The 26,604-nt window shown below is 45.2% G+C and overlaps 1 protein-coding gene across 1 annotated transcript in view; it reads left to right on the forward strand.

Annotated features, from left to right (window-relative positions):
• The window catches only part of ADAM12 (ADAM metallopeptidase domain 12), a 364,014-nt gene that overhangs the window by 319,956 nt on the left and 17,454 nt on the right, over nt 1-26,604 (forward strand). Inside the window, exons 17-21 of the mRNA XM_043988643.1 lie at nt 1,520-1,597; nt 5,586-5,694; nt 9,967-10,108; nt 11,739-11,847; nt 20,001-20,156. Coding sequence (XP_043844578.1) covers nt 1,520-1,597; nt 5,586-5,694; nt 9,967-10,108; nt 11,739-11,847; nt 20,001-20,156 — 594 coding nt within the window. The remainder of the gene's footprint in view (nt 1-1,519; nt 1,598-5,585; nt 5,695-9,966; nt 10,109-11,738; nt 11,848-20,000; nt 20,157-26,604) is intronic.

Raw genomic sequence — 26,604 nt, forward strand, 5'->3', positions numbered from 1 at the left:
CCATCAGATGGGATTAGAAAGGGCCTCATTTAGCCATTGAGCCCTGAACTGATGCTTGCAGGGAGGGATCGAGGGACTCCAGGAGACGGGTGGTAGGAGGAGAGCGCTTGGGGTGTGGGAGACAGCAGAAGTGCCGAGGTGAGAGGTAGAGTCTAGCAAACAGGCAGCAGGGGCGGGGTGGATGCAGAGTGTGTTTCTAAGAGGCTGCCATTCTTGCCTTAGCTTCAGCTGCTGTGGTTGGAGGAAGAGAACTCTGTGAAGGAAACGGTCATGCGATGGAAGATTTGCTTGGGGTTGAACCGTCACATGCTTAAAGTGGACGGTTGTTCCTTGGACTCAGGCTCATTTGTTCTGTCTCCTAATGGGCCTGGCCCCCTGGGCCGGGAGTTTCTTCTCCACCTTTGGGAGGAGGGAACGGAATCTTGGGAACCACAAGAGTGTGTTTTACCAAGGATTTGATCAGCAAACAAAGAAATAATAAATGCAGGGAAATGGTTTCCGCTCAACTGGGCTGTGGCTGAGGTCAAAGTGCCCACCCTGTTTCACTTGGAAAAAAAGGAGTAATAAGAAGTAACAACATAATACAAAATGGTGATTAATGTTTTCAAAGCACATAACCTTACATTACTTGTATGTATATGCCTCAATGGGCCCTCAGTACCCCTATAAGGTAGGGGCTATTATTAGCCCCATTTTATAGAGAAAGAGATTAAGGCAGACACAGGAAAGTGACTTGCCCAGGATCACGAAGTTTGTGTCACATCTTCCTGATTGCAAATCCAGTGCTCTGTCCACTACATTCTGGTTAATGACTGAATGGACCCTCTGATTTGAGATGCTCTTTATCTCTTAAGAATGACTAAGAATCCACATCAAAGGGCCACAGATCCAGAGGGGGAGGAGGCCATCCAGTCAAACTCCCTTTTCTTACAGATGAGGGAATAATGTGACTCGTCCAAGGTCATACAGGCATGATTAGACCACGTACTTAGCTGTGGTGTATCCAGAGGAAGACAGCTTTGTCCTGAAATTATCACTCAAAGGATCTGGGCAAGTGTAGACTTGGAGAAGAGAAGACTCAAGGAACTGAGGCTCCAAGTGTCTCGCTACCTGAGGGCTTGTCCTGTGTCCTGGCTGGGCCTTGTCCTGCTTGGCTCCAGAGGCAGGACCAGGAGCAAGGAGTGTAATTGGAGAAGGGGCAAATGTAATGTCAGGAAAACCTTCCCAACAATGAGAGCATCCCCCACTGGCATGGGCTTCCTGTGGAGCTGGTAGCTTCCTCTCCCAAGCAAGAACATTCTTGAGAAGGTTCTTGGTCAGGCCCAAGGTGGATTGGCTGGCCTCTGAGGTCCTTCCAGCTGAGACAGATCCTCTGATCTGATTAAGAGAGCAGAGAAGGAAGATGGAGATGACCACAGCCTTCTCTCTCAGTCTTTTGGCACATGGGCATGTGCTTGTGTATTACTGACATCCATGTCTCAAAAAATGTCTCCTTGTGTCCTTTGTTCGTTCTCTCCAGCTCTGCCTCAATCGCCGATGCCAGAATATCAGCGTATTTGGTGTCCATGAATGTGCCACAAAGTGCCATGGGCGTGGAGTAAGTATCTTCAGTCAACACCCAGCTGAGCAATGAGGCATCAGTGTGTCAAAGCTTTGGGTCTAGAATTTCTTCTAATAATGAGCCAGCTAGTGTCTCTTCAATATTTTTCCCCAAAGATATTAATTTTTCATGACCTTTATATCATATCAGAAATAAAATGTGATTTTTATTTAATAAAGAAAAATCTGATTGAGAAGTAATTATCTTTTAAATTAACAATCAGTGATAGAGAAGAGGATTTTTGTCATCATCAAAACGATTTTAAGACTAACCATCCTTCACCAAGAGTTTCCCATTAACATTTCAAACAGAACTGTTTCTTGCAGGCACAACCTGTCACGATGTGTCAAAATTGAAATATTTCTAAAAGGATTCCTCTGGTTTTCAGAAGAAGCCCCTGGCAACCCTACTTTGTGGGACAGTCAACGGATTGGAGCAAGGGGAGTTAGTGATTTCAGCCTACAGAACTTCGAGAGGAAAAAAAATGACATTAATTGTTGAAAACATAATTCATTTTTCATGATGAGCTTAAGTGTATCCAGCTAGGCCATATTAATCTTGATTTGCCATGCTAGTGTTCATTGCTTTCTCAGAAATGTATGCTACAGAAATCATGCCCCAAGTTCTGTTTAGAGACATGGAGACCTTTGCCAATAATTCCCATGGAAAATGTGACTTCTTTTCATTGTAAAATAATTGCAAAAAATTGCAGTGTCTTTCTTGTATACTCAGAGACAAGCCATGGGTTTTATAAAACTGGAAGGTTTTTATAAAATACTAGGGTTTTTTTGAACTGTAGGGTCTCTTAGAGATCATAACTCGTTTTACATATTAGGAAACTGAGTCCCAGATAGAGAAAGCAACTCACCTGAGATCACACCTCGAGTTACAGGCAAAATAGGAACCAGACCCCCAATCTCTTGAATCCTAGTAACTGAATCATACAATCTCAGAGCTGAGAGAGAGCTCAGGGACCAGCTCGTCCAGCTCAGACATGACCCAGAATCCCCTTTGCATACCCCAAGAAAGTCATCATCCAACAGAAGGGAACCCCTCCTAGCCCAAGCCAGCCCATTCCCCCTAGGAGCAGTTCTCATTGTCAGGACAGTTTTCTGACCTGGAGCCTGAATCTGCCTTTTTTCTAACTTCTTCCCATTGTCCCCAGTTTAGTCCTGTGGCTATGAACAAGGGAGGCATTGTGGAATGGAGGAAAGAATTTGGGATTTAGAGTCAAAGGGCCTGCTTCTACTATGGTGTGACCTTGTCCAAGTCACTTAAACTCTTTGGCCCTCAGTCTCTTCATCTATAAAATGAGGGAGTTGGGCTTCACGACCTCCTGGGGCCCTTCTAGACACTTAACAAGTGACAGACCTTCAGCTCCTGCAAGGCACCCATCATGTCTTGTTTTCTCTAGTCTGAACATGGCCAGTTTTCTAAATGCATTCTCAGATGCTATATAACCAGTGCCTTCCCTACCCTGTTGACCCTTCTCTGGACAAGCATCATGTGTGGCTTGGCCAGGGCAGGACTGTCACCTCCCAAAGCCTCTGGCACCTGCTTTCCTTTTTTTCTCGTCTAAGTTGGCGAGTGAGCTCCCTGTGCATCCACATCAATCTCGCTAGAAAACTCTTCTTTTCCTCCTTGGCAGAAGAATCGTTTCCCTTTGTGCCTTCAGAATTTCCTTCCTGAAAGCCTCCCATCCTCCTGGACTAAATTTTCCTGGAAAATTTTGGGCCACAGGCTCCTATCTTTCTCCTGAACCCTCTGAAACCCAAGGTACCTCACATTCCCAGGTTTCTTTCCTCTCCTTCATCGCCCATTCCAGGATGTTTCAAGTAGTGACAATCTTTCAATCCCCTCCTGCCATCACCATTCTCTATGGAACTAAGAATCCAAGGCTCATTTCCCCACCCCTCTTTTGTCAGATCTGGGGCTCCATGAATAATTAAAGATCTTAACTGTGGACTGGTCAGAGCACTGTGCTCATGGCATCAAGCTGACCAGTAGCATCCCTCAGGGACACAGAGGGCATTCCCTAACCTTAGTCTGCCATCTGGCCAAATGCCTTCTCTTGGTTGCAGGAGAAATAGAGGGAGAGAGTGTATCTCTGGGGGAAGGTCAGTAGAATTATCTTTTTCTCTGAGAGATGCAGTCTCAGGCTAAGCTATGCACTATGAAGACAAGTAAAGTATGTAACAATGCCAATCCCACCATCATTTAAAATGGAACTAATTATAGATTGGATTCAATGATGCCTTGAAGTCCCTTCTAGCTCCAAGACCAATGATGCCACTCTTCTCTGGAGCAAAAATATCATACGACACTGATGTCAGGAGATGGGACATCTTCATCACCATAATCAATTCTAAGACATTCTTATTATTTTCAGAAAAGTCTTATAAAAGTTAATTCACCAAAGAGTCTGTTGTACACTGGTGCAGATCCAGGTACAATCACAATTCCTTCCTTCAAGACTCAGTCCAGGTGTTCCCCTATGGTGAACCTTACTTCAGATGATCTTATACTTATCTGTGTATATTTTCTATCTCCCTTCCCTTTCTGCCCCCAAACAGTGGTGTGCTGGGAAATGTTTAACAACCAGCTCTCTGGGCTGAAGGTGGCAGGGAGATATAGCACAGTGCCTTTTATATTTAATCTTCATTATTGACATTTTCACTATCACTTTCTTAAGTGTAAAAAATTAACAAAAAATAAACCTAGCCCTGATTTATAGCATTTACAGATTTATAGGGTGTAGATGCTCTCAATGAAAATTTAAGAATCAGCTGTACTGACCTGGCTCTAACACTCTTTCCCAAACCCCACCAAGAGAAAGTAATCCTCTTAGCAAAAATCATAGGATCGTAGATTTAGATCTGAGAGAGATCTTAGAGGTCTTTATCTGAGGCTTAAAAAAGTTAAAGTGACTTACCCAGGATCACACAGATAACAAAGGTCTCAGACAGAATAAGAACTTAAGTCTTTCTTACCCAAAGTCCAGTGTTCTTAAGAAAAGGGACTAATTCATTTCTGTCTTTAAATCCCCACAGCCTACCATGGCACCTCAGTTTCCTCATTTATAAAATGGGGGTGATAATAATAGAACCTAACTCCCAGGGTTGCTGTGAGAATCAATTGAGATAATATTTGTAGAACACTTTACAAACCTTAAAGCACTATGTAAACGTTAGCTTTTATTACTTAATAAATGCTTGTTGAATTATTGATGTTGAGCGATCATATCTCAGTCGTGTGGAAGAATGAATGATCCCTACCGACAGTATCTAACACTGACAAGATGGTTCAGTTTACATTCATGTCAGTCAATAAATAAACATTTAATAAGCACCTACTATGTGCCAAGCACTGTGCTAAGTGCTGTGAATGGTCTCACTGTGAAACCACTCTTGCTGATGTGTGGTCTGGACACTATGGCTGGACTTTTTGTGCTTCTGGTAATGCTGTAGTCAGAATTTTCCCCTAACAATAAAATGAGGAATTCATGCATCTTAGTGGGGAAACAGCTTTACAAAATTCATACATATACATATATGATGGACATATGTGTATGACTTATAGGATCATAGATTTAGAGCAAGAAAGGATCTTAGAGGCCATGATGTCCAATCCTCTCATTTTACAGGAATGTAAACTGAGGCAGAAGACTTAAGTGCCTTGCCCCAGATTTGTTCTGTTTAGTCACCCACAGTAGAATTGGGAACTCTAAGTGGACATTCCCAAGAAATGCATTGATGTTTTTATGTGCTTCAAAAAAATCAGAGCTATCTCAAAGTGAGGTAGTGAGCTTTCCATCTTTAGAGGTCATCCAGCAAAGACTAGGCCTATAGAGGACATCCTTGGTTAGATGCAGGTTGGACTAGGGGCCTCCGTGGTACCTTCCCACTCTGGGGTTTGATGTGGGAGGATTCCAAACCTGGGCAGTCTGACAGGACTGTATCTTTACTTCTCTCATTTTATTTGGCAGGTTTGCAACAGTAACAAGAATTGTCACTGTGAGGCCGACTGGGCTCCACCATTTTGTGACAAACCGGGCTTTGGCGGTAGCATCGACAGCGGCCCCATCCGGCAAGCAGGTCAGTATATGCGCCACCATCAGCACTTTGCACTGCGCTCGACATGGGAGCCAGTGTGTCACTGCTTATTGGCAGAAACAGTGAGGAAGCATCTTCTTTATTACAGGGTGAAATATTTAGTAAGATCAAGCATTTTCCCAGTATCCCAATGGAGGGACTTGGGTCCACAGTGAAACACCAGGACAGCCCAAGACCTAAGCACTTGGCCCTGACAAGGCAGTGAACTTTCCAGAGATCTGCTAAGTCATCCTGATGGCTTGGGTCGGAGAACCCCCGCTGCCCCAGGGCAATGCGTTTAACCAGATCATAAGTGCATTGAGGGCTTCCCAGACTCAGTCTCCACCCTCAATAGCACTTCTTTGTCAGATCCCTTATGTGGCCCTGACTTTTCTCCTCTGCTCACAGGTGACCAGGTGAGACCCATTCAGGTCCCATCCTCGTTTTCAGTGATGCTTTCCAGTCTCCCCTCCCCACACCCCATTTGAATATAAGCCCCATGAGAGCAGGGAGGACTACTTAGACTTTTTTTCTTTATATTCCCAGCACATGGCACAATGTGTGGTACAAATGAGGCACTTTCACACTTGATTTTGGACTATGGGAATTACCATACTGGAAATCCAGATTCCCAGCCCACACCTGACTTTAAGCAGCTTTACTGTGCCCTGTGGGGCTCATGGCTTACTTTTTTTTTTTTTTGCGGGGCAATGAGGGTTAAGTGACTTGCCCAGGGTCGCACAGCTAGTAAGTGTCAAGTGTCTTAGGTCATATTTGAACTCAGGTCCTCCTGAATCCAGGGCTGGTGCTTTATCCACTGTGCCACCTAGCTGCCTGCTCATGGCTTACTTTACAGAGACACTCCTAGCATCTTCTTTGAAGGCAAAGTCTTGCTAGCAAGGACCTGGGTACATCCCACTGGTGGCTCTCTGATGCCTCAGAACCTTTTCCTCCTGGGATGATCTTGGGAAACATTTTCCATTATCGTCTTGGCTAAGGGTCCAATAAGGAAGTTGAGTGGCAAGTGGGGTCGTCTCAATTTCAAGGCACAAAAATATAAGTGGAAGAGGTGGAAGGATAGGATGGAGCAGAAAGGATGCTGAAGCATCGTGGGTTTAAAGCTGGCTTAAAGCTGCAGAGCATATTAGAATGCAGAAGGACGTTAGGACACAGAATGTCAGAGCTGGGAGGAACCTCAGAACATGCAGTGTCAGAGCTGGGAGGGGCTTTGGAGCGTGCAGCGTCCAATCTGGGAGGGACCATAGAGTGTAGAGTGGCAGAACTGGGAGTCCATCCATGAGGCAGTGAAGGTTCAAATTGTGTCTCATGTGCTTACATGCTGCGTGAGCCTGGATAATTCACTTAACCAGTTTTCTCATCTGTAAAGTGAAGCTAGTTCTGGCAGCTACCTCACAGAGTCATTGTGAAGATTGGATCAGATAATGGAGGTAATGGGCTTAGGAGAACTGTGTGTTTTTATTGTTATTGCTGTGTAGGAACCTGCCTCTAACCCCATTGATCACCACTCCATCACGTACAAAACCCCAGCCTTGGAACTGAAGGGGCCTTAGAGGTCACCCATCCCAACTGCCTCATTTTACAGATGGGGAAACTGAGGCCCAGAAATAGAAAGGGGAAGAGTGGTATCATGGGAGAAGTGCTATAGTTGTAGTCAGGAAGCCCTGGGTTCAAATCTCACTTTCAAGGACTTTATAATCATAGTAAGTGCAGTCATGTAGCTTCTCTGGCCTCAGTTTCTCATCTGTCAAGTGGGGGTCATAAAGCCAGTTGTATCTGGTTCACAGAGCTGTTGTCCATAGATCATGTGTGTATGGATTCATACCCCATATAAGTGTTGGTTACATCACGACATGACTTGTCCAATGCCACAGGGGCAGTAAGTAACAGATATAATTAGGACCCAGGCCTTGTGTCTCCACACCCAGTGTTCCTTCTGAGCACATTTTCAGACCCTTCCCCCCACCATGCCCCCTCCCCAGGAGAATGGTTCCTCCCTGAAGACAGAGATGGCCTCATGGTCATCCCTGCTTCCTAACAGTGCTGGGCACACAGTAGGTGTTTAATAAATGTTTGTTGAACCAAAGAAGGATTGTTTTCCTACTCTTGCCAGGGCTGCTTCCCCACAACCCGGCACCCCACCCCCAATTTCCAACCATCAGTCCTTCCAACCTCCCAGGCTGAGCCCAGACGCCAGGCTCTCCTGGCAATGACAACTGACCATCGCCCCAAACGTGTTTTTTCCCCTCTCTGAGCTCCCAGAGCACTTGGTCCTATCATGCACCAAGAGCACAGGGAGTAGCTTGACTTGTATTGAAGTCATCATTGTAAACAGTTCATCTCTTCATGGAATGGAATAGAGCAAGCATTTATTAAGTACCTACTGTGTACCAAGCACTAAATGCTTTACAATATAATCTCATTTGATCCACCCAGTGACCCAGGAGGTAGGTGCCATTACTATCCCAAGTTTACAGATGAAGAAACTGAGGCAGACAGAGGTTAAGTGACTTGCCCAGGGTCCCACAGCTAGCAAGTATCCGAGGCCAGATTTGAACTCGGGCCTTCCCGACACCAAGGCTGGTGCTCTATCCACTGCACAACTCATACTGAAAGCTCAAAAGGAGATGCAGGAACCATGTTTTAGAACCCAACTGAATTTTATTCAACAAGGAGTCAATGTGGGAGTCAATGTGGTGCAAAAGGGCTGAGAACCTGGGTTCAAATCCCACCTCTGATCCCACTAGGTGACCTTGGGCAAGTCAGTTACCTTTCTTGAACCTCAGTTTCCTGACCTGTAAAATGGCAGGTTTGGACAACATGACCTCTAGGATCCCTTCGCACTCTGGACCCATGAGCCGTGCACCTAAAAACGAAATGATTTCTGTTCCCGAGGCGCCTGACACTGCTTGCCCACAGTAGGCAGTCAGTCATTATCTGTGGCTATGCCAGATGCTGGGTTTAGGGCAATGAAAGCACTCAGGCTTCCCTTTCCACTTTGCCTGCCATCATCGGTGAGGACCTCAGTATCAAACATTCCTCCCAGCCCAGCTGTCTCAGTCTATCTGCCTTCTCAGCTCCCAGAACCCCTAACTCTGCTCTATCTCAGACCCCCTTGGGCCAGCCCCACCCAAGGTCTCGCCATCACTCTGCCAAGCTCCATCATCTCCCAGCTCCTGTCCTTCCACCTTTCCCACGGCCTCCCTCCTGAGCTTTGTGGCCACTGGAGGTCATGAGAGCTAACATTCCCATGGGTTTTCTGATTTGCAAAGCCTTGTGCCTCTTTCACTGCCCTCCCAGGCAATCGCTGCTGTTTGGGCTTCCCTCCCTTCCTCTTCTTCCATGGTGACTGACCCCCAGCCTTCACAGTGGACTCTGTTCCACCCTTCTTTGTCCTTGTCCTTGTCGCTCCAATATCCCGGGCAGGAGGCACTCACTGACTTGAACGGCCTCAGCCAGGAATGTTCTCTCTGGCATGTTCTAATAAGCACCAAATGTTCAGGAGGCAGGAAGGACACTGAGAAGCATCTTAAAGAACAAATACACAAGTCAGCCAATCACATTGGCCAGCTGCCTCTTTTCTGCAGGGAAAACAGCTGCTCTCCCAAAAGGCTGCCCTTGCCAGCAACAGTTGCATCTTGGGGTTTCTAAAGTAATAGTGTAAAACAAGCGATTCCCTTAAGCCACAGTTTATGGGGGTGGACATTGTGGGGAGGGAGAATGTGTCTATAATTTGACACTGTCCAGAAAGAAAGAGTCTCTCCAAAGAATTCAGAAAAACTCCAGGAGATAAGACAACAAGCCCCAGTGGGGTCCTTGAGTTCAGGATAGCAGATAGGAGAGCTGGGAAGGAAGCCACAGGCTCCACATTGAAGCCGCCAGCTACAGGCTACTGGGGCTCAGGAACCTCTGGTGTCTGATGCCACTTCAGCAGCTGCTGTTGCTGCGGTTTGCCAAGCCCATTAGTCTTACAACAGCCCTCGGTGCTGGCATCTGGGTGGCCAGCGCAGGGACTATGCCTACAAGACCATACACTCGATGGTTTGTTTCAGACTTGTCAGCGGTCAATGATGAGAGTTCAGATTGAAGTTAAACATGACTCTGAGACTAATTTATTAGCCCTCCATGGCATGATTTACTAACTTCATTTCTGCAGGTTCCTTTAAAGTGGGCTCCGCTGTAAATGTCACATTTTGGACGCGTCGTGTATTTCATTATAATGGCCTCCTGACAGAAGGCAAATGGGCTTTGTTGCAGATAAGCGTGGTCTGACTGTGGGCATCCTGGTGACGTTTCTCTGCCTTCTGGTTGCTGGCTTCATCACGTATCTCAAGAGGAAAACTTTGATCCAACTGCTGTTTACCAATAAAAAGACAAAGACGACGATTGAAAAACTAAGGTACCCCGAGTCGACCCCTCTTGACCTTTCCAGTAAGCCACAGGAGAGGCCTGCACACCTACATGCTGACCATGTTCAGTGTCCAGAGAGGGGTGACCCAGAGCATGCAGGGCCTAGAGACCATGCCCTACAAAGAGAGCTTCTAACTCAGAGTCTCCAAGCAGAAAGGGGCCTCAAATGCCCCAAATCAGGATCCCTCTAGAACAAGGGGTCATCCAGCCTTTGCTTGGAGCCCTTCAGGGTTGGGAAGCTCACCACCTCCCATGGCAAGCCCTTTTCCATTTGGGAGCAATGATTAGGGAGTATTTTCACTACTGTAGCCCTGAATTTCCCTCTTTGAACCTTCCACCCCCTGCTCCCAATTCTGCCCTCCTTTGCCATACAGGGATGGTGGCTGACCACACCTTTCCCATCCTCTATATTTGCAATTGACATTGAAGGACTTGGGGGTCCTTAGCCTGGAGAAGAGAAGACTCTGGGGGGGGTGGGGAATGAGAGCTGGCTTTAAAGTTAAAAGGCCGAGATGAGAAAGTAGTCTTATTCTGCTTGGTCCCCCATGGCAAGACTAGGAGCAATTATGGGTGGAAAGAACAAAAAAGAATGTGGCTCAAAGGAAGGCAAAGCTCCCTGGCATATGAAATCTGGCTCCACGGGGAGGCCTCCAGGCAGAGCCTGGACAACAGCTCCTGGGGAGGGGCTGGGCTCCCCTGCTCCGGAGATCTCCCACACTCTATGGTGTCCTGGCTGGAGAATGGACTCTGGGTCAGGTATGAATTAGACTCCACAGCCTCCCAAGCCTGCCAGTACTGGCATTCCAGAGCTGACACCCTCAGACAGGCTTCTCTTCATGGCCGAGAAGGGGCTCAGGCTGAAGGTGCCAGGCCAGCTTGTCTCTCTGTTCTGGACAATGGGCTTCCTCATTGCCAGGCAGGTGCTCTGAAGTGTCCCTTGAAACCACTTCTTGACTAGTACAGAAATGAGCCTTCGAGCAAAGTCCTTGGGTTGGGTTTTTCATCCCTTTAAATTAATTCAGAGTCAAATACATATATACATATATGTCTTATATGTATAATACATATAGATTATACATATCATATGTATTATACGTATAATACACAACATAATGCATACAAGCAAATGAGAAACCAAGACCAAAGCCCTATCATCTATTATCTGTCTCTATCTACCTATCTATCTGTGTGTGTTTGTGTGTGTGTGTGTGTGTGTGTGTGTGTGTGTAGACAGACAGACAGACAGCCAGGGCTTTGGTCTTGTTTTCTCACTTGCTTGAAATCTTTTCACCTCCAGAAATGGCCTTTGATCCAAAGCCATGGAAGAGAGAGGACACCCTCTGTATTTGGGGTCATTATTGCTTAAACATTGGCTTCATTAGGATAGTCTCTTGGGAGTTATGAAGCTGTGTTTGCAGGCATTGCAAGAACTAATTTAACAGACTAGTGGCTTCCCCAAAATCAATATTTATTTTTAATCTTGGAGGAGCAGGAGATAATTTTTACTTGGAGTGTTTACCACTCTGCATGAAGAGAAGGAGAGGAAAGCCCTCCCAGGCAGATCCAAAGGAGACCTCAGGGGGTCTGCCCAATTGGCACTGACAGTTCCTGTGTTCCAGGTGTGTGAGGCCTGCTCGGCCATCCAGCGTCACGGAGCCGAATCATTCTCGGACCACAAACCTCAGCCACGGGCTGCTCAGAAAGCCTCCACACACGAGTGTGCCAAAGGTGAGTGTGTGAGAGGCACTGGGGAACTGCCAGGTTCAGGTACTGAACAGAAAGGACATCTAGGAACAGTGTTGATGTCACTGCTTGGGGCAGAGGGAAGAGGTAGGAAAGAGAAGAGCAAGGGAATCGATATTTATATAGTACCTGCTACATGCTGGGGACTTCTGCACAGCACTTTACACATATTATTTCATTTTGTTCTCACACAAACCCTGGGAGGGGGGGAATAGGTGCTGTTATTATCCCATTTTACAGTTGAGGAAACTGAGGCAAACATAGGTGAAGTGACTTGCCACGGGTCACATAACTAGAAAGTGTCTGAGACTGGATTTGAACTCAGGTCTTTCTGACTCCAGGCCCAGAGGTCTATCCATGTTGCCCCTTAACTGCCACTAAAATACTCAAGTACTTGTTAGCACTCAAAACCTCTCAATGCCTACATGGAATCCTGGGCCCCTGATTCTGTACAAAATCACCCCCAAAGAAGGGAGTTTTTAGCATTTGAAGAAGCAGGGTGGGTGTGTGGAGAGCTAGCCTTGGTGTTGGGAGGACCGGTTCAAGTCTCATCTTCAAACCACCCAGGTTGTGGGCTCCTCTCAATGCCACAGGCAGTGACCTCAGACTATCAATTACAGAGAAAGCACCAGCTTGCATTGGCAAAGTAAGCTCCCTGGACCATTGCAGTTGCACACCCCATCCTTGTGCTCATCCTTCTTCCTCAGTACTTCCATAATCATTCTGCCTGCAGTTACAGGATGGCTTTGGTCTCTGCTTAGGGCGCAGCCCAAGACTATGGAACATCTGATTTTGGGTTTGGAAGGAGGTTTGAGGGTCAAGGGCTTTGTCAATTAATTGTTCGCCCATTGGTCTTTCTGGAAACATGACATGGAACTTGGAATCACGCCTGGAATCTAAACATAGATGTATGAGGGAAGGAGGTGCCTAAGCCAGACTTGGCTCTCACTGGGTGGAGGGGGGGGTGTGAGGGGGGAGCCAAGCAGGTGATGGATGGTGCTTACCTGGCCAATTATGTCACACAATTAACACTTATTAACCACCAACTGTTCCAGGCACCCAGTGCCTGGACAAAGACAAGAATGAAACAGCCCTGTCCTCAAGGGCTTACAGTCTACTGGGGTGGGAGGAAGTAAAGGGGGATGGATAACTAGATACAAGATGATTTGAGGAAAAAGAGCACTGGGAAAAGTCAAGGAAGGCTTCCCACAGGAGGTGTCATTTGGGCTGAGCCTTATAAGAGGTGAAGGTAAAGGAGGGACAGCCAGTTTAGGCAAAGGCATTAAAGAGAGAAGAGGAATTGGGAGTTTGGAGGACAAAAGTAGGTCAATTTAGCTGAACATTAACATGCGAAGGGAAATGATGGTTACTAAGGCTGTGAGAATAGGCAGGGACCCTCTCGTGAAGGCTTCTGCAGCCAAGCTAAGGGCTTTTTATTTTAACCCAGAAGCAATAGGGATCCACTGACAATCCCTAAGCAAGGGAGTGATGTGGTCAAAAGTGTGCTGTAAGAAAATTACTTTGACAGCTAAAGGAGAACGGATTGGGAAAGGGAGAAGTTGGAAGACATTATCCCAGAAAGCTCTCTTTAGCAATCACACCCTCAATTAAATACCCTCTAAGTCAGTGAAGGCTAGTGTGACCATGAGAGAGAGCATCCCCACTTTCCTTCAAAGCACAAGTGAACTGCCTCCTCCCACCTGAGGCCACCCCATATGCCTCCCCCCAGGTTAGTTCTCTCTCCCTGTTGAGATTTCTTTGCATATACGGGGAGAGTGTCCCCAACATCTTTATAAAGCTTTAGGCCATGAAAACTTAAAAGTGAACTATGGGGGCAGCTAGGTGGCGCAGTGGATAGAGCACCGACCCTGGAGTCAGGAGGACCTGAGTTCAAATCCAGCCTCAGACACTTAACACTTACTAGCTGTGTGACCCTGGGCAAGTTACTTAACCCCAATTGCCTCACCAAAAAAAAAAAAAAGTGAGCTACGACTTGGAACACCATCGTTTGTGCTTGCTTGTGTATTTCCCCACCCCCAACTCCCAATAGAATGGAAGCTCCTTAAGAGGAAGTGTTTTGGTTTTGTTCTTAGTACCTAGGACAGCACCTGGTATATAACAGGCACTTACAAGATTTTGGACTTATTAAAGATTATTTATTATTGAATTAGGACCATTAGGTGGCTAGGTGGTGGGTACAGCACTGGCCCTGGAGTCAGGAGGACCTGAGGTCAAATCCTGCCTCAGACACTTGACACTTACTAGCTGTGTGACCCTGGGCAAATCACTTAGCCCTGATTGCCTTAAACATCGAGGGCCATCTCCAGTCGTCCTGATGTATATCTTGCCACTAGACCCAGATGCTTTGAAGGAGAGAATGAAGCAAGTGACTTTACACAGCCCTACCTCACTTCAATCCAATTCAGTGCAAGTCATGGCATCTGTCATGGTCCTCTTCGAGAATGAAGGACAAACAACAGCAACATTATTGAATGATCACAAATGTTGTTTAATTGAATGACACCTATATTGAGACCTCCATCCAATTCTTTATTTCACCAACACTTCTTTATTAAAGGTCTGGCAGGAGAGACAGTGTGGTCTGGTCTTGACTATTAACTATACATCTGGGAGAAATCATTATGTTATTAAGTTAAATTTTCTTAAATGATATAGAAGTCAATAAACTACCCAACCTTGGCCTAATCCCAAATTGAGAAGGATTGGAGAGATTCAGTTTCCATCTGAGGTGTCAGTCTCATCATGTCTTTGGTCTGTTGTTTTAAGGTGTATAAAATCGGCAGCCGACTGGGGCAGCCAGGACCTCTGTGTTGGATTCTTACTAATAGCTAGCTCTCGGTTGATGGTGTCACTTTGGACAAGTCATTTCCCCTCTCTGGGCTCCAGTGTATTCTGTAAGATGAAGGGGCTGGACTAAATGACCAACTCTATGAGCCTGCATAATTACAAATTATAATTAGCTACCCCCTCCCCTAAAACACACGGCTAAGAAACGCCACACTGTTGAGGTCATCTGTGCCTGTACTGTGTCCCAGAAAACAACTTTGGAATGGGAGAACACAGCCTTTCCTGGATGATGTCAAGCTCCAAAGGGACAGAATAGCCGCCCAAACAGCCTTAAGTTCTTTTGGTAATGCCATTGACCTCCCATGAGTTTATCTCTCTGTTCTTCAGCCTTCCTTATGCTTCCTGTCTGGGCCACCTCAGGGAGGTGCTGTATACACCAGAACTCCCTTTTGTTTTCTATAAATTTACTTCTTCTGAGCCCCAAGAGGTGCCTCATGCCCCTATTCTGTCCATTGGCACTGTTCAAGTTGGCACCACAGCTTCAAAGACACAAACCAGTCACTCAACAAGCATTTCTTAAGTGCCCATCGGGTGCTGGATTTGGAGAAGGGAGTACAAAGACAGAATCAAAGCAGCCCCAGCTCTGATGAAGCTCACACTCTCTCCAGGACAAATGCCACACATGAAAACCAGTTGGTCAATCAATCAGCATTTTATAAGCAACAGTGCTTGTGTGAGGAGACAAATGAAGCTGGGAGGCTACTCACAATGAAGCACCTCAATCCTCTCATATGGGTCAGGGGAAACCTACTCACTCTTTGGGCTGGACAACTGTGGGAACCTGCTGGTGGATCTGCCAGCCCCAAGGCTCTTTGTCCCCATTCCTGTCCATTCTCCAGTCAGCTGTCAACTTGACCTTCCTAAAGCACAGGTCTGATCATGTTTACTCAGTAAGCTCCAGCAGCTCCCCATCACCTCCAGGATCAAATAGAAGATCTTCTTTCAGGTGCTCAAAGCCCTTCACAACATGCCCCCTACACCTTATACCTTACACCACACACACACACACACACACACACACACACACACACACTTCAGTCCTATGACATTGGATTCCTTGCTATTCCTCAATCATGCTATTCCTGTCCAGACTCCAGGCATTGTCACTGGCTGTCCCCATGCCCAGAATGTTCTCCCTCCTTGTCTCCATCTCCTGGCTCATAATATTTATAAAACACTTAGCACAGCACATAGCACATAGCAAGCACTTAATAAATGTCTAATCCAATCTCCTTTCTTCCCCAGGTCCCATCTTCTCCAGAAAGCCTTCCCCATCCCTCCTTTATTCTGGTTCCTTCTCTTCAATCTTTCCAATTTCTCCTTAATAGAGCCTGTTTGTACATAGCTGTTTGCATGTTGTCTCCCCCATTAGCCTGTAAGGTCCTTGAGAGAAGGTACTGTCTGTCTTTTGCCTTTCTTTATATCCCTAGAGCCTAGCACAGTATCTGGCATATAGTAGACATTTAATAAATGCTTATTGACAGTATCAAGTGACACTGGTAGGTCTACTAGGTTCCCAAAAAAGGAAGCCTCAGAAAAGTTTAAGAAGAGCAAGTAGATAAACTGATGGGTGGTCAATAGAATTTTTTTTTTTAGTGAGGCAATTGGGGTTAAGTGACTTGCCCAGGGTCACACAGCTAGTAAGTATTAAGTGTCTGAGGCTGGATTTGAACTCAGGTACTCCTGACTCCAGGGCCAGTGCTCTATCCACTGCGCCACCTAGCTGCCCCGGTCAATAGCATTTTTTAAAAAGAAACTAAGGATGTTTAGAAGACATTCTGACCCTTTGGAGGTTAATGTTATTGAGGAAAGACCATGTTCTCCCATGAAAGATTTGTTTCTGGGACACAGTACACACATGGATGACATCAAATCTGTACTCAAGTTTTCTCAGGGGCCTTGGGGCAGCCAACCTTGTTGAGGGTGAATAGATTCCCCCCCTTATTTACCACATTAGCTTTCAAGCACCCACTGGTACAACAAATGAACCACTCACACTGATGACTTTTAAATGTTAAATTAATAACAAAGTGAAAGAAATAATAACCTCACAGCTGTTCAAAAAGAATGATGTCACAATCCCCACCTGAAGCTGAATCATAGTCTCCCACCAGTGCATTCAGTGTGCGTGGAGGAGAGTTAGCAAGGAAACACACTAGGAAGGAGAACCTGGGTTCTCAAGATGACTCCCAGATCTAGATGGCAGCTTTGCTGCTACCAATTCGTTCAAGGACATCTGCATGACACAAATTTGCTTCTCTACAAACTGCTTGTCTGTTGCTCCTCACCACCGTCCACCTGGGTTTCACTCTCAAACAAACATTTATAGCTTTCATTCGCCCTCCAAGGGGCGTTGGGAAAGGGTTACACAACCGAATTAAGGATTCCTTTTAAGCCATAGATCTGCACAGCTCATCAGGATGCTTCTCTGGTCAATATATACAAGCTCAACTAGCAAGTTACTCACTAATGGAATGCAGAGCTCATAGCAAAACAGCTCAGGTTAGATCATGAGGACGGTAACCAGCTCTTCCAGTGCCAGGATTCTGTATTATCCAATTAGATCTCAACATCTCTCCCTATACAGCAAAGCAGCTACAATACCTGTCTTTCCCCTTTCTCCTTTTCCTCCTCCAAGAGGGTAGCCAGCCAAGAGTATGAGGCCCTTCTGAGAGGTTTCCCCTTCTCTCCAACTCTAGTGGGAGCTAAAGGGCAATAACTGGACCGGAAACTTATGCCAATACTGCAAAGCAGCTGTAGTTTTTATTCAGCCAATAAGAAACCAGTAGCCAAATCTTTTTTTTCTAATTGAATGTTCTTGCTATTGGTTTCTTCAAATAGCTCTAATTAGCTCTATCACAGCTGATCTTAAAACTCTGCTGAGTTTTCTTCAATGTCTTCATTACACACTTTCAGTGGCTTAAATCAGAGTCCCTTGGTATTCAGTAACTCACCTGTCATGAGGTAAAAATTCATCAAATCTCTCCTATGAAATAAACAGTCTTTATTCAATCATCTCTTGTTCTCCAGATAGCTATATGCATTTTTTCTTCATTTTGTGAATTTTAACTTCTTAAGTCTTATCACAGTGACAAGCAAATAAGGAGCCACCAAAGGACCACAGTGCCTTGCAAATGTTCTCATATCACAGATTGTCTTTGAAAACTATTTCTTCATACACAATTTTTATCAGTTTTTATTAAATGGAAGTGATTTTCTGCCCTCTTTAAACCACCAGACTGTCCCCATACAAACAAGGCATCATCCTACATCCTTTAAAAAAGAATTTGTCTTTGTGTTTATATCACAATTTTTTTTCCAGCCCCAAACTGCTCAGGTCTGATGATCTGACAACTTTTATACACGTTTTTTTTTCTTTTTTCTATTTATTTGTTTGTTTATTCATTCATTTATTTGTTTATTTATTTATATGCTTATTTGTTTGTTTGCTTCTTTTGTGGGGCAATGAGGGTTAAGTGACTTGCCCAGGGTCACACAGCTAGTAAGTGTCAAGTGTCTGGGGCCAGATTTGAACTAAAGTCCTCCTGAATCCAGGGCCCATGCTTTATCTACTGCATGACCTAGCACTCCATACACATGGATTTTTTGTAATTTTTTATTAAACCAATGTTGTTTTCTATTTCTATCACACATGAAACTTTTCATCTGTGCCAGTGATAATACATAACACTCCTGCCAAGTTGATTTAATTCCTTTTCTTTATGTAAAAGTACTTTTTCTACCCCTTTCAGCAGCAAATAGATCCATAAGAGTGCTGAAGATACCTTAAAGGGGAAGTGCCTTATACAAAATCACTGAAGCCATATTATCCTTTTCTTCTATTATACTATATCCCCTCCCAGCCCTCATCTTTCAAAAGTGGGGGATAAGGGAAAGGGGAGTCCTAGTCTCTTTCATTGCTCTCTGTATCCCTGTATCATCTTTGTCACCCTGATCCAGACCTTTTGGACCAGAACTACACACAGTATTGCAGGTGGTCTGTCCCACAGCATATCTAAAGATGTACTCTTGATTTTTCTTTGGCTTCCAATGCAGTTCTGAAAATTGGGGTGGTTATCCTTATCCTACTGCCTCCACAGGGCAGGCCATTGTGGGGAAAGAGCTTTGGAAACATTAAAGAGAGAGAAAACCCTGAGCACTAATTCCCAAAGTGCCTCCTCTTTCATTATCCTTTTTGGCCTCAGCAACTCTTTGAGCTGATGCTTTTAGGGAGCAGCCTGAGGGGCTAAGAGATTCCAAAGTCATAACATGGGGCATTTTGTCTGGTATGTGCAAAAATGTTTGTGTTTGCCTACACTGATATTCATCCACTGCCTCTCTCTCTATTCACACACCCTAGTGAGATTTTTTTTCTGATTTTATCCCAATCAACTTGGCTTGTCTTTATGAATAACAGTTTGTTATCAACTTAGACATTTCATCATATACTCTAACTATGCCATTTATTTAAATGTTTTCTAAGGCTCTGATCCTTAGACTTATCCATCCATCTCAACTGTATGTTCTTTTGTTTCATCATTCAAGACTTACGTTCAGAAGGATCCAACTAGGGTGACATAACTAGGATGAGGAGACTGGCTCTCAAAGGTGCTACCTGGCAGCTGAGTTTAGCCACTGCTTAGAAATAGGGTGGCTAGGGTGCTCATTGGATAGAGCGCCAGCTCTGAAGTCAGGAGAACCTGAGTTCAAATCTAGCCTCAGACACTTACTATCTGTGTGACCATGAGCAAGTCACTTAACTGAGTTTTCCTCCATTTCCTCATCTGTAAAATGAGCTGGAGAAGGAAATAGCAAATCACTCCAGTATCTCTGCCAAGAAAACTCCAAATAGAGTCACAAAAAGAAGAACAAGACTAAGTGACTCAACAACAACAGAAATAGTTAAATAGAAGGTGCTTCCTCTCTTCCCTTGGTGGTTGTACTTCATATGAACTTCCCCCCAACTTGGCCCTACCCAGCTCCCATTCCCAATCTAAGATTTCCTTTGCAGCACAGTGCTTAATAAATGTTTCTGGAAGTAGGCGTTGAAAGCCATCTTTGTGCCACATGCCCCCCCTTAACTATCCCAAAGCAACCAGATGCCAAGCCTGGGACTCTAAATAAAGTTGGTTGGTTTTCTCCCACCTCTCCTCCTTCTGTATTCACCCCCCAGCTCCTGTCTGATGGTAAGCGGTCAGTCCCACCTTCTGATGCCTTATATTAACGTCACCCTAATTTTGTTTGTGATTCCTTTGTTCTGGCCTGGGCAGAAGGAGAACTGCAGAAGATTACCAAAGTATCAGAATATTGACATCAGCAACCCAGTCAAGAGCCCTGATACTTCACCTCCTCGGCCCCAGCTGCCCCGTCATCAGAACGTGCCTGTGAGACCCCTCCCAGCCAACCCTCCAATCAGACAGGCCCAGGTATGCTCACACTCGCTACTCTAGATTTCATTCTTTCTAAAGCTGAGAAGTGAATGTAATAATGTCCTGTGTAGATCTTGCCAGTTTCCACTGAGCTTTCAAACACAGGTTACTATTTTAGTCTCGATTAATAGTTGTTCTTTTATTTCAACTTCTAGAGTCTCAGGTTATCCAGATTAGGGGTTGTGCTAAACTGCAGGCTTGCTTTCACTTGTTAGGGATTTATAGGCATTTGGGGTGAAACCTGGCATCAGTCAACAAACACTTGTTAAGCACCAACTGTCTGCCAAGCACTGGTCCAGCTGTGGGGGTAGACACAAAGAGAATTTAGATGAGACGTGAAATATGGGGTCCAGTAGGGAGACGAGACACAAACACAAATAACTGTAATATATGACCTCACATGGTGAGAGCATTAGCACAGTGCAGATACAGGGCTTTGTGAGGGCTAGGGAGACTGGGAAAGGCTTCGGTCCAATTCAAGCCAATAAATGTTTATGTCCAGGCCCCATGCTAGGTCCTGAGACTATAAAGGCAAAAGATGAGTAAAGTGCTTTCTCTCAAGGAGCTCACATTCTACTGGGAGACTAAAACATGAACATGGTAAATATGACAGAAGGTAGAGCAAAGAGGAGAAGTGGCTCCAGCTCCACCCTGATCATGCTGCTGCCTGAGTATAGACTCCTGCTAATTCCCCAAGGTGGAGCCTCCAAGACTGTGAGCATCCTAATCTTATAATTAGCAACCATCTTCCCGGGAGCTTCTCCCAGCCCCTGCTACCCTCTATGGCTGCCAAACCCACTATCTATTACTCTCTCCATCCCAGAGAGGTTTTATCACTGGCATCCCTGTCTGCCTAACAGTAAGCTATACGACCTCCCATTCTCTACTTCCCATTCTCTCATTCTCATCTTCCTCAACCCTAGCCCTCCCATGCCCCACCCCCACACTACCCACCTTTTCAATATCACCTTTGCAACTCCCCCTTTCAAAACTAACAAACTTCCCTTCATTTTAGACCTTTTCCTGTTGAGCTCCTTCAATCTCCTGACACTCACAGAGACCTGCTTCCTGGCCCCTATCTCCCCCACCCCAGAAAACACTGTAGTTCTGATTCTCCTGCAGTGGAGACACCTTCTCTCAAGAGCCCTTTCAGGACCCCTGTTCTGGAGAAGGGGGCATAATACTCTTTGCTCTGAACCTACATTTACAGCCTTTTCTTTCATGCCATCATCACTCCTCAATCTCTTCTTTGAAGTTCACATTATCAGAATCTCTCTCCCTGTCCAAATGGGTGTTGGTTGTCTACTGGCCTCCCACTCAGAAGGGAGGAGCCCCTATCTCAAGTCTCCCTGTCTTCTTCTCCTTCACAATATTTGCCTCTGTAGTAAAGGATTTCGACATGTATTGATTGGTTGGTGCATATTGATGTTCCCCCAAACATTCTAAACCCCTTCAATCCTCACTCTCCTCAAACCCCATGACCTACTTCTCCACTCCACCATTCCCCTGTGTCTACAGACCCTGGATCTTGCCATCACCTATAGATGTTTCTCTTCTATCAAAAACTCTGGAAGCCCCCAATCTGATCAGGACTTCAAGTTGTTCCATCTCTCCTTCTGCCTTACCTCTTCCAACTCTGTTCTCCATCCCCATCAGACCCGTAGGCCATCCACCTCTCAGGACTTACCCTGTCATCACTCCTGCTCTAATTTCACTTCCCTCCTTTCCCAATCTCAACTGTTGGTGGACTGATTCAACACTACACTCTCCTCTCTTCTCCAATCCCTCTTTCCCTTGTTCGAATGCTAGTCATGCATTGATAATCCTCAACCCTGAATTATTCACACCACCCTCCTCTTCTCCTACTCATGTACTGCTGGGAGGTCTTGCAACAAAACTGTAGTAGACCAGGTCTACTACAAATTTTTGTTATCTCAGTTATATCTTCAGCTGCAACAAGGCAGATGTGGGTGGTGGTTTACTCCACTCTAATTTATTCTCCATCCCATTCTGCCTGGGGGCTGTTCCCAACCTCTCTTCTCTCTTCAGGATTCCCACATCTCCCCTTCTTCTCATTCTTTCAGCTTGGGGTCCTATCTCACACTTTACTGAGAAAAGAGGTCATCCATAAGCCATTGCCTTCATCTCCAATTACTTCAACATTCTCCTCAATTCTCTCCTCCAGTCCCTGATAATGAGGTGGCCCTTCTCGCCAAAGCCAACCCCTCTACGTTCTACAATGATCCAATCCCTTCTGTCTTCTTCAGCATATTGCCTCCCTGTTCCTCTTCCCCCCAATCCTTAATCTCCCCCTCTTTATTGGATCTTTTTCTGATTTCTTCAAATAAGCCAGTCCCTTCCATCCTTGTGTTACAATCACTCGACCTGGTCATCCCCTCAAACTATCAACCTGTGTCTCTCTTTTTTTCTTTCAAACAATTTCTGGGGGAAAGCTGGCTACACTTATGTCCTCCACTTTCTCCTCAACCATTTGCAATCTGGCTTCAGACTTGATCATCAGTTGACTGAAACTGCTCTCTCTAAGATACCACTGATCTCTTAATTAGCAAATCACATGAGCTTTTCTCAGGCCTGATGGTTCTTGACCTCTCTGCTCCATTTGGCATTATTGACCATCCTGTCATCCTGCCTTCTCTCTTCTCTGGAGTTTTATGACACCTCTCTCTCTCTCTCTCTCTCTCTCTCTCTCTCTCTCTCTCTCTCTCTCTCTGTGTGTGTGTGTGTGTGTGTGTGTGTGTGTGTTGGTCTGTCTCTGTCTGTGTGTGTGTTTCTGTGTGTCTCTCTGCCTCTCTCCTGCTTTTCCTTCTTACCTATGTCTAACGCCCACATCTTAGTCTCTTTTTCTGACTCATCATTCAAATCAAACCCCCTAATTGTGAGTGTTCCCCAAGGCTTGATCTTGGACCATCTTCACTTCTATCTCTATACTCTCTGATCTGGTAGCCTCAGACATTCCCATGGATTTAATCTCCCTACATATAGCCCCCAGACCTATATAACAAACCCTGACCTTCAGTTCCACATCACCACCTGTGCATTAAACATTTCCAACTAAATACCCTTGTTATCCAAACTCAGTATGTGTATAGGCTTTCTTCTTATCTTTTATCTTTATCTTATTCTCCATCTCTGTAGAGGGTACCACCATTCTTCTGGTCTCCCCGATCCATAGCCTTGGCATTACACCAAGTATCTAACCAATTGCCATGTCTTGCTCCAGCATCTCTTGGATACGGTCCCTTTTCTCTGGTCACACCACCACCATTTTGTTCAGGCTTTACCACCTCTCTCCTAGTCTATTGTCCCAACCTCCCTGTTGGTCTTCCAGCCTCGAGTCTCCCAGTGCTTTGGTCATTCACAAACACTATCAACAAAGTAATTATTCTAAAGTGCATATCTGACCATGACACTCCCCTAGTCAGTAAACTGCAGTGGCTCCCTATTGCCTCTAGGATCAAATATAAATTCTCTTATTTGGCCCTTTAAAATCCCCCAAATCATGTCCCAGTCCCACTGGAACCCTTCATACCCTCTCCACTACAATCAAAGGAGGCTCTTCCCTTCCCCCACACAATACATTCTTTTTGAAACTCACTGCCCTTGGACAAGTCTGAAGGGACTCATATCAGCCTCTTAGCATCTTGGGCTGCCTGCAAACCCACCTCCTATGCCAGGCCTCTCGTGATCTTCCCACTTGTGAGCCTTCTCTCTCCTCTATCTATATATGTATTTGCTTTGTATATATGTATTTACATTTGCATAAATCCATATTTGTGTGCATGCTGCATTCCTACTGGTAGATACATGGAAACTCCTTGAGAGTAGGGATTGTCTTGGTCATGTCATTGTATTCCCGTGGCTCATAGTAGGTGCTTTATACATTTTTGTTGAATGGAATTGGACAGAATATCCAGAACTGAATATGGCACTCCAGGTGTGATTTTACCAGGCAGAGGACCCTTTGTTCACCAGTATATTTTGGTAAAGTCACTTAAAATGCCTTTGAGAGCCAGCATAGTGTAGTAGATAGAAAGGAGGCTTTACTTAGAGTCAGAAAGACCTCGATTCAAATCCTGCCTCTAACACATACTAGCTATGTGATCCTGGGCAAGTTCCTTAACCTCTTAATACTCTCAGGTAACTCTTTAAAATAACTGATAAAGAGGCAGCTAGGTGGTGCAGTGGATAGAGCACTGACCCTGGATTCAGGAGAACCTGAGTTCAAATCTGGCCTCAGACACTTGACACTTACTAGCTGTGTGACCCTGGGCAAGTCACTTAACCCCAATTGCCTCACACACAAAAAAAGTTAAAATAACTGATAAATTGCCAATCTGGATCAATGGAGATCGTTTCCTCACCCAGAGTTCCCTGCCCAGATGAAATCAAGGGTCTGGAACAAGATCCCAAGCCTGACAACAACAGCCAACACTCATTAAAGTGTTCCAAGGACGGTGCTAGGAATATTTGACCAAAACCAGGAAACAGTTGCTTACGTTCTCCTGGGGGATACAACATGTATGAGGATCAGCAAAGAGAAGATGATTTGATGAGGGAGAGAATGTGGCTTAGATCCCTTGCCCTGAATATGGGACACAGTGGAAGCAAGGAAGGCAAGATGTCGGGAGGAGCCATGGAGAATGGTATAGCCCAGGCTTGACATGCCTAGTGCTTAGAACTGTTTCTGGGAGAGCAAAGCACTGTGGGAAATTCCTAGCCGCACTGCTCTTCAGAGCAAGGTATCAGTGATGAGCTACATTAGATATGAATGACTCCTGGCTTTGGTGGAAGCCGGGGAGTGGGCTGGTGGCTGGGATGCCATCCTGGACTATCCAAATGGAGGTAAGCAGACTGTTTAGTGCCCATCGGAGTGGTGGTGATGGTGTCACCAGGCCCTGGAAAAAATCATGTCCAAAAAGGTTTCCATCACTAAGCAAGCAAGGTCCCCTTTTTCTCTAACACTAGAAATGTACCCAGTGTGGTCCCCAAACTGTGCTTCACATATAAGAAAGGTTTAGGACTCAGAATCAAGAACACCTTAGTTTGAATCTTGCCTCCAATGTGCCCTAACTGTGTGGCCAGGGACAAGTCACACACCCTTTATTAACCTCATTTCCCTCTATATAAAAAAGGATCAAGTACCATCCTAAACCGCAGTCATGTTGTCCATGGCCCAGGGCTGAAAAATCTGGACAGACACAAACATTGTGTATAACTTTGAGTCATCATCATTTTTCTGCTTTCTTGCATCATTGTGAGAAATAACCCTTGCTAATTCACCTATGGTTGATCCACTCAATTAATGGATTTCTGAAGCCTTGGTCTCCTCTTTCTCCCTCCTGCTGCTGGCCTGGGATCATTCTGTTGGACACTGGTAACTCTCCCAGCAGACGGCCAGGATAAGGAAGAGGTGAAGCACCAATTAGCTACTTAAAACCCCTCCCAAACAAGCAGCAGTCCTCATGGTTCTGTTACTCACTTCTTCAAGCATTCCAGACACTCAAAAGCTTTACCTACAGGCAAAATTTGCTAAACGAATCCAATATCATTTTAATATTGTCTGCATTTCCATTAGACTCATTGGATTTGCCTAGAATTTGCAATTTGGGCCATCCCCATCCTTTTTCTGCAGATAACCTACTTGGACTAGTTGGCCTCTGGGGGCCATTTCAACTCTCGGATTCTGCATTTCTGGACAAGATACAAGACTCTTGACTTGGGGGCAGAAAACAGAATTAGCAAATGTTTTGTGTCATTACAATATTAGGGTCTACTTAACTGAAATCTTTTATGCAAGCTGCTCTGATTAATTGGGTTAGAAGTTTAAACAAAAATCTGTTCAGTGTCACATCCAAGACACATGTTTCCTGTCTCCTCAAAAACAGCACATCGATCGATATACACTTCTTGGGCATTTAGCCAAGTCATAGCACTGTTCAGATGAATGGGAGGGTAACCTTTGGTCCATAAATGGCGCATCCCTCTAATTCATCACACTTCTTCCAGGTGTCCCTCCTCTAATACTTACCTGCATCTTTCAAAGGCCTGAGTGATACACTATGGGTCCTATGATAAAATACTGAGCCAAACACCATTTTGGGTGAAGTTGATTTTGACTCTTTTTCAAGCCCTGTTTCTTGGGAAATGGTAGGAAGCTGTATGACTCTAATGGGAAAGAAGAAGGGAAGGATAGGGGCCTGGGAACAATGCCGGATGAAGGCAGGTAAAGAAAGGCCAGCTGGTAGACATCCAGAATCAGGAGGGTTGTCATAGGAAGGGTAATTGGCAGCCACAGACAGGGTCATGGACTAACATTATTTGGATGAAAGAACGCTGAACCAAGATAGGATTATTTCCTGGACCTTAGAGGTAGAAGAGACCTTGAAAGGTCCAACCTCCTTCCCCAAACAGGAATTCATCCTTG

Source organism: Dromiciops gliroides, chromosome 2, assembly GCF_019393635.1.
Source record: "Dromiciops gliroides isolate mDroGli1 chromosome 2, mDroGli1.pri, whole genome shotgun sequence".
Lineage (NCBI taxonomy): Eukaryota > Metazoa > Chordata > Mammalia > Microbiotheria > Microbiotheriidae > Dromiciops > Dromiciops gliroides.